General features: G+C 34.7%; 1 protein-coding gene across 1 annotated transcript in view; it reads right to left on the bottom strand.

The window, feature by feature from the left end:
- Window positions 1-8,260, bottom strand: part of Tmtc3 (transmembrane and tetratricopeptide repeat containing 3) — a 57,455-nt gene that overhangs the window by 43,882 nt on the left and 5,313 nt on the right. Inside the window, exons 2-4 of the mRNA XM_004623772.2 lie at window positions 6,106-6,320; window positions 2,433-2,651; window positions 776-875 (exon numbers count right to left, since the gene is read on the bottom strand). Of these exons, the coding sequence (XP_004623829.1) occupies window positions 776-875; window positions 2,433-2,651; window positions 6,106-6,294 (508 nt within the window). The 5' untranslated portion in view covers window positions 6,295-6,320. The remainder of the gene's footprint in view (window positions 1-775; window positions 876-2,432; window positions 2,652-6,105; window positions 6,321-8,260) is intronic.

Genomic DNA, 8,260 nt, shown 5'->3' with positions numbered 1-8,260 from the left:
CTTACGCTTGCTAGGGAAGCACTTTTTCTACTGAGCCATTTCCCCGGCCCCTACTTATTTTTATTGTAGAAACTTGTTTTCTACCAATGTTGTCTCAGTTACTCTTGTCTCGTTGCTGGGACAAATATTTGATACCCAAAATTAGAGAAGGAAGGTTTATTTAGCTCACAGTTACTGGAGGTTTCAGTCCATACTTGGCTGGCTCCAAGACAGAATGGCACAGGGCAGAGAGCATCCATTCATGGCCAAGGCAAAGAGCAGAGACCAAGAGGCATGGCAGCAGCTCAGGCAGCTAGGCAGGCTCTCTTCCCTATTATGTTGTAATGCAAACTACCTGCTCAGGCAGTTGCAGCACTCAAACACACAGTAATCATGGACTCCTAAAGCCACCCCATGACTGCAGGAAGCTTTGGGGGCACAACTAGACACAAACCATAACAAAAGTCTAGCTGGAATTAATGAATAAAAAACACATTCCAGAGTAAGACACATGGTAGGGGCTAAGAAAGGGCTGAGACATAATCAATGCATAATAAAAGTTTGTCAATTTTTTAATATCACTTAAGCAATATCACAGCCTTCTAGTTATTATGCACTGAAAAACAACTGAAGCATCAATACCCACATTGTTTTCCTTCAAATAGCAGCAGATGGAATTACATGAAGTTAAACCCTAAATGTGGCACAAAATATTTTGTAAGAACCACTTGAAATGAATAAATCTTATTCAATTATTTTTATACATATTTACAGAAAAATTTTTTTAGAAAATTACCTATGGAATTATCTGGTCCTTTTGACTTTGTATATGACAAAAATGCAGCTAGAAAAAAGATAGATGACAAAAGTTCTGCTCTTCCTACAACACCTGTCACCTAGGAAAGTAAAGAAAGGGAGGATCATATTAATGAACAACATTTCAAACTTAGGTATAATAGTAAACAACACTTTAACTTTAAAGTTATTAACATTTCAAGAGAATATTTCTTTAACATTCATTGGGTGCCCCCAAGTGGTGATTTTATGTATCTCTGATAATTGGGAATTTATCAAAGACTTGTTTTAACAGTTCTAATTACTGTTTTAACTTATTCTGAAATAATTATAGATGCACAGGAAGTTGCAAAAATAGCACAGAGACACTGCATATTCTTCACCCAGATTCAGGCAATATCATCCATATTTATAGTACTTTTTTTTTTTTTTTTAGAATCAAGGACTGAACTCAGGCCCTTGCACCTGCCAGGGAAGGGCTCATTCCACTGAACCATCTCCCTGGCCCCAATAGTATTATTCTTAGAAGAACTGTTATAAACAAGAAAAAAAGCCTAGGGATCTTTCTTAAAAGTTTTCTTAAAAAGAGCATTCTCAAAATACAAGAATATCACAAATTCAGTAAATTATATCTTATAATTAATCTGAAAACTTAAAAAAGACAATAAACTTTAATAGTCCCTTTAATTTAAAAAATTCAAATAAAAAACTCCCAAAATTATTCCTCTAAAGTATTTTGAACTTAATGCAGAATGAAGAACAACCTACTGTTTCTGGAAATATTTGGAAAAATTCTTCGGCTAGAATATCACCGGCCCCAAGACAACTCCTCCAAAACACAAAAACATGTTTCTGTTTATGAAAAAGTTTGCAATAAAGCAATGGGATAAAATACCCTTAGCTCTGCTAAGAGGCAGCTATGGAGTTTCAAGGTTATTTTCTGTGTCTTGTAGGAAGTGACTGAAAATAGCAGATAGCTCACAATTTTAAATCATGTGGCAATAGACAATTTAAAAAACATGTAACAGAGTATCATCATTTATTCAATATGGCTCCAAATATTTTGATGTATTTTTATCCTTCAGTTACATCTGCCTTATTATCTATCCTTTGAAACATAAACACTGACAGTCTCACAAATACTTAAAATCTGCATGGATGCAAAATAATTAGCAAGTTGGGCAGTGTGGTGCACATCTGTAATCGTGATTCGTGGGAGGTGAGTTCAAGGCCAGTCTACACAACTTAGTAAGATCCTGACTCAAAATAAGATTTACAAAATACAAGTAGTGATACAGCTTAGAAGTACAGTGCTTGTCTATCATACAGAGGTCCCTATGATCAATCTCCACTACCAAAACAACAAAACCATTCTCAAAGAACTCAATTATTTATATTTCATACTATGAAAGTGAAGGGATTATACGTACTTTATGCTCTTCAAGGTTATGTTTCAAAAACTAGTTTAAAAAGGTTATGTTTCAAAAACTAGTTAAAAAATGCAGGAGAAAACTGCATGAAGGACTTAAGACACTAAAACTGAGAGTTTTTAAGTATTTGGAAAAAAAGCATGGACTTTTATTTTTTTAATATGTACCAGCCACTGTAGGCTTTTTTAAAACATAAAGATTTAAAATATTAATTAGTGCTTTACTTACTGCTTCTGTATGTATTGGGTGCACTGCAAAAAGCAGAGCAGCAATCACACCACTCTTGTTGTCTAGGAAAAGTCTGCAGACTTTAAGAAACAGCACACTAACCATAGCATGAAAAATCATATTTAGGAGATGATACGACATTGGTTTTAATTCACTAAACATATAATTTAAGCGAAATGTCAGTACTGTTAAAGGTCGGTAGGACTTGTGGCTTCTTTCCTACAAGGAAGAAAAAGCACTGATTATTAAAGTAACTTGGTCCTTCAGGGCACAAAAGCCAGTTATTGTTTTTACTATGAAAATATCTGCATTTGGCTGTAAATAATAATAAAGTAATGAAATACCCCCAAAATAACAGAAACACAGAAGAGCATCACAATCTATAGGCTTATGATGTTTTTGTTCTCTTGTTACAAAAACAGGAGAATCTGTCCCTGATATGTGATGGCCAGATAATTCACCAGAGGATCTATCCAAAGCCAGCCTTCTTCTATTACCAATGATAGAGTTTATGTAACTGCTAGGTAAAGCTTCACAAGGAAATCAAGAACAGAATGCTTATCAGATCAGTTCAAATAGTGATGACTCAAAAAGATACTCCCTAGTTATTTTATGTTTTATCCATAATGTATAAACATGTATATATTAAAATAAAAATCTCCAAATACCAAAGAGGAATATAGCTGTAAAAGCTTATTCAAGATATGAAAATAAAAACTTTTGGTTGTAGGATTTTCTTTTAACAATAAACCAAGTTTCAGGTGAAGTACTGTTTATAACTTTTAAGTCACATTACAAATACTTTTAACCCAAAAGCAAAGTCAAACTGGATTTAAAATTAAAATTCATAGTTTAATAAAATATCACCCTATTGAGTTTATTTGTGGTCATACATAAAAGGCACCGACACTCAAATTCTTTGTTCTTCTACCTCTAATCGTATTTTGGTGTTACTCTCTGGCACACAGGTATAGATCTAAGCCTGTTCTTCCTTATGGGGGAACATCAGGAAACAAAAGGATAAAATATTTTTCATTTTGAAATATGGAAGATTTCAATATCTTTTTTTCTGATTACATATATGATGTATCACTTATTTAAAAAGATCTTTCCTATTTAGTCAATTCTAGCACATACTTCAAATTTCATCTCAGGAACACTAAATTATTTTTAAGGCACTCTACAAAGCTGCCATATTTTATACTAGAAAACAGATGGTAGAGACCTCCTGATTCCCTGAACTGTTACTATTAACTCCACTGGGATATGTTTTTTCAGGTGAAAAGACAAAACAAACATAGAAAGAAATACACCTTATAGTGCACACAATTGCTTATTTAGTTCTACTACATGTACATATGTCAAAAGTAATGAGCAACTAAAAAAAATAGATTAATATAATTATTTTCAGAATTCATTAGGACTCTAAGACTCCAGACACAATTATCAGCTGGTTATATCAGGTTTGCTCTGGAAAACATAGTAATACAGCTAGGTCTATTATGAAGATAATAATTCAGATCATTATCATATATAGGTAATTTAAGAAAAACTTCATTACTCGTGATATTAGCTGACACTGAGAACAATCATAAACATAACTAATGAGTAACAGTTCCATGCTCCTCAATATAAGGATGGCAAAAATACTTTCGCAGAACATCACTTAATAAAAAGTTCTTTTTAGGCCATATATCAGAAAGGCGCCGCCATGGCTATATAAGAGAATCAGCTGGAGGACTTAAAAAAACAAACTACTGTGCTGTGGAGATAGCTCAGAGGTTTAAGTGTCTGCCTGGCAAGTGCAAGATCACAAAAACAGAAAGAAATTTCTATTTCAATCCCCAGTAACCCCCACACCGGGCCCAGAAAAAGAACAACTTTACTCCATATATAATTTCCCCCAAAATGACAACCTCCAAAACAAGACATAAAACATGGATGTCCACATCCCACTCTGAGGAATGAGCTGATGTAGTAGGTTAGCATAGAGCTTTAATAATGATTTTTTAAAATGTCTTGCACAGATTCTACTCTGCAGCCAGGGTTGTCATCTACTGAAGTATCAACTGACAGTGTATTGGCTATCTACAGAATGGAATTATGAAAGAAATAATATAGGGGCTGGGGAGATGGCTCAGTGGAATAAGCGCTTCCCTGGCAAGTGCAAGGGGCTGAGCTCAATCCCCGGTTCTGGAAAAAAAAAAAAAAAAAAGAAAAGAAATAATATAGACACTAAGAGGCCCACAGTTGTACAAAGATCCCTAATATGGCAATATTCATATGACTTAGAAGAATGTCTAAGGCCAAGAGGTCCCTATAGGATGCACAATGACCAAAAATCCACAAAAGAAACATACACTAATACATGAAAATGAACACGAACACACACACACACACACACACACACACACACACAGGATTTCAGGATATAATTACTTGATGATATCAACCATTAGATCTCTGTGTTAATTTTAGGCTTACTGCTAAACTTCCTGATAATATTATTTATACTTTTTTCTTAATCTCACATTCACTTCTTGCTATCCTCTAGTTTGATCATTTGTTCTGTGAATATATTAATGATGCCTTTTCTTTGTAGCTTTGAAAAAATAAAATTTCAGTCTACAAAGTTGAGAAGAAAAATCACAAAAGAGTGCTGACACCACAATATGCTACCTTTGCAGGACAATCTTTAATCTTGGCTGCTAAACTTTTAGATCAAAATCTTAATGTGAATGACTAAAATCACAACAGATACTAGTACAGGTTGGGGGAATGCACATGTATTCTTACAAGTCTTTGGAGGACAAAGGAAGGCGTATATGATATACAGCAACAGGGCTATGTTTTCTCATTATTAAAATATTTTGTTTTCTAAAGGGTGATATCAGGAAGGTTGTGTAAAAATAAGGTCATTTATTTAATAAGAATAAAGTAAATAAGTCACATGTGCTTATGACTAAAAGAATGAAAGATCTTATCCCTACCCTGGAGAAGCTTCAAATCTGAGGAATGAAGAAAGAGGTAACAAATCATGACTGAGAAACAAAGCACTAATGTATCCCATGTTATGGTTCAGTAATAACTTTAAATCTGCCTGTTTATACACCATAGAAATCATTTGTCACCTCAAATCTGTATTTTCACTGTATTTAAAAGCTAATATATGACAGAACTAACCTTAGAATACATATGATTCCAAGTTGACAAGGTTTCACCCATAAGTAACAGTTTAACAATGACCTTCAAAATAAAGTTTCAAAGGAGAAAGATACCCTCAGAAAAAAGATCAAAACTTTCGGGTTTTGTTCAACATTGTTACCAAAATACTACCTGAGAGACATGCCATTTTAAGTTTTTAACAAACTACTTTATTTCCTCCTACAGAAAAACTCACAATATAGGTACTTAATATTTTTACCTCTAATGTCTAATATATTTAAGTTGTATTTTCAAATGGCTAAATATATCAGTCATCTCCTGTGACTCACAAGACAGAAAAAAATTACCAAGAAACAGACTTATATTTCATTTGATTTTTTTAAATGAACTTTATTCTTTAAAAAGTCAACATACCAGCCAGGAAAAGAAGCACTGCTTTAAAGATAATTACATCACTAACTTCCCTTTCAATTTATCACAACTATCTTGTATAACAAGTATTATTTACCTCAGACATAGGAGTTCCCCAAAAATCATTCTGAAATAAGGTTTTTAAAGGTGTAGATGGATGCAGATCTTTATTATCCAGTATTGCCGAAACATCATCAAAAACAAAACCACAGAACAGGCTGTTCCAGTAGCAGGCAGTAACCACACCTATTATTAAGGTTACTTCTTTGAGGTTAATATCAGCCATCTTTTCTGTAAGTACCTATGGACAAACCTGGGGGAAAAGGGAAAATGAAATAAACATTTTTCTCGAGTAAGTAAAATAATAAAATTTTGGTAATTAAAATAAAGGATGTGACCGCAAAAAAAAAAAAAAAAAAAAAAGTTAAAATAAAGGATGTGTTTCATAAAAAAGTTCCGCCCAAATTCATCCACTTCTAAGAAACATTAATAATTTCTTAATATTCCCAAAGCAAACTGAACTGTCTCAATTAATTGTTCTTCAAATGTGCCCTTATACAGTTCTTGAATATACTGTTTAAAACAAATAGCATGACATGCTGCAGGACAGTCTAAAAGAATTTTATTTTGGAAAACAAATACTATATATACATACACATAAGCTATACTAATCTACATTTATGACAATTTGTTACAGCAGCAACAAACTAATATTTAGCAGTTAGAAGATCTGAGCTATGAGATACACTCGTGCAGTTATGGCCAGATCAAAGAGGAAGAATATGAAATAAAATAAAAATTCTGTTCAGCAGTAAAAAGTCCTACCTATACAGAGAGTACATGTATTTTTAAAATATCAAAGGTAAAATTTATGTAAGATGTATATAAGACTATTTAATACATGAGGAAAAAGTATCTCTATAAGCAATTAGAAGACCACAGAACATTTTAGACATTTAAAGAATTGTAAACCCCCATCAAAAAATACAGGAGTGAAGACAACTATATCCTTCAGAAGTACAGTTCTCAACTAAAAGAAAAATTTTATAAGGGCTCATCTTGAATCCAGAACCCATTATCATCATGGATGCAGACACACACATTCTTACTAACACCAAGTGGAGGAATGCACTAATAGTGCCTGCTCACAGAGTGGAGGGAGTATTTGCCTCAGCTCTTGTGCAGCCTCACACTAAAATGACAGTGAAAGTATTCTAGATAATGAAGGGGGCATAAATGCTTAATGATAAAGACAACTGCAGAAGAGAATACAGTCAATTTTGGAAGATGGAAAAAATTAAAGGATTAGTAAGGGATTCAAGTGTCCAGGAAAGAATCTTAATGAGAGGGAAAAGCCAATTGACTGATTATTTTTACTCCTAGTAGTCCTGCTAGAAGCAATATGAAAAACTGGTTACAAGGATTTTAGACAACAGGGCTAGGAGCACATGAATTCGTTGAAGTTTACATTTCTCTCTTAAGGGACACAAATAAATAATCATCCCTTCTACACCAATCCAAAAACCTGAAGATTTTTTCCTCTGGAGTACTTAAGACAAAGGATATCTGACACATTTTATAAGTGAAAAAAGGCAGCATATTAAAAATGAAAGGTGAGGGCTGATGAGATAGCTCGGTGGACTAAGTGCCTGCTTTGGCAAGCACAGGGACCAGGGTTCGATCCCTGGTCTGCAACCCACCCCTACCCCCAGGCATGCTGAGCCGGGGACTGAGTCTGGGCATGGGGGCACACGCCTGTAACTCCAAGTGCTGGGGAGGCGGAAAACAGGAGGATCACTACAAGTCTGAGCTGTGTAATAAGACCCTGTGCCTAATACAAGAAGAAGAAGAAGGAGGAGGAGCAGAAAGAGCAGGAGGAGGAGAAACAGGAGGAGCAGGAGGAGGAGGAGGAGAAAAAAGAGAAGGAGGAGGAGGAGAAAAAAGAGAAGGAGGAGGAAAAGGAGGAGGAGGAGGAGGAGGAAGAAAGAAAGAAAGAAAGAGAAAGAGAGAGAGAGAGAGACAGACAGATAGGGAGGGAGGGACAGAGTGAGGTGGACCTAGTGGTGCATGCCTATAATAGTAGATACTAGTAAGCCTGAGGTAGGAGGATCTCAAATTTGAGACTAGCTTGGGCAACTAAACGGAACCCAATCTCAAAACAAAAATACAAGCAAAACAAAAAAGGGATGCAGCTCAGCACTAGAGTACTTCCCTAGTATCAGTAAGAACCTAGATTCAATCTCTAGCAACTG

Source organism: Octodon degus, unplaced genomic scaffold (assembly GCF_000260255.1).
Source record: "Octodon degus isolate 3935 unplaced genomic scaffold, OctDeg1.0 scaffold00004, whole genome shotgun sequence".
Taxonomy (NCBI): Eukaryota; Metazoa; Chordata; class Mammalia; order Rodentia; family Octodontidae; genus Octodon; species Octodon degus.
Note: the sequence above shows the minus strand (reverse complement) of the source record. Positions and strands in the feature narration are given on the sequence as shown.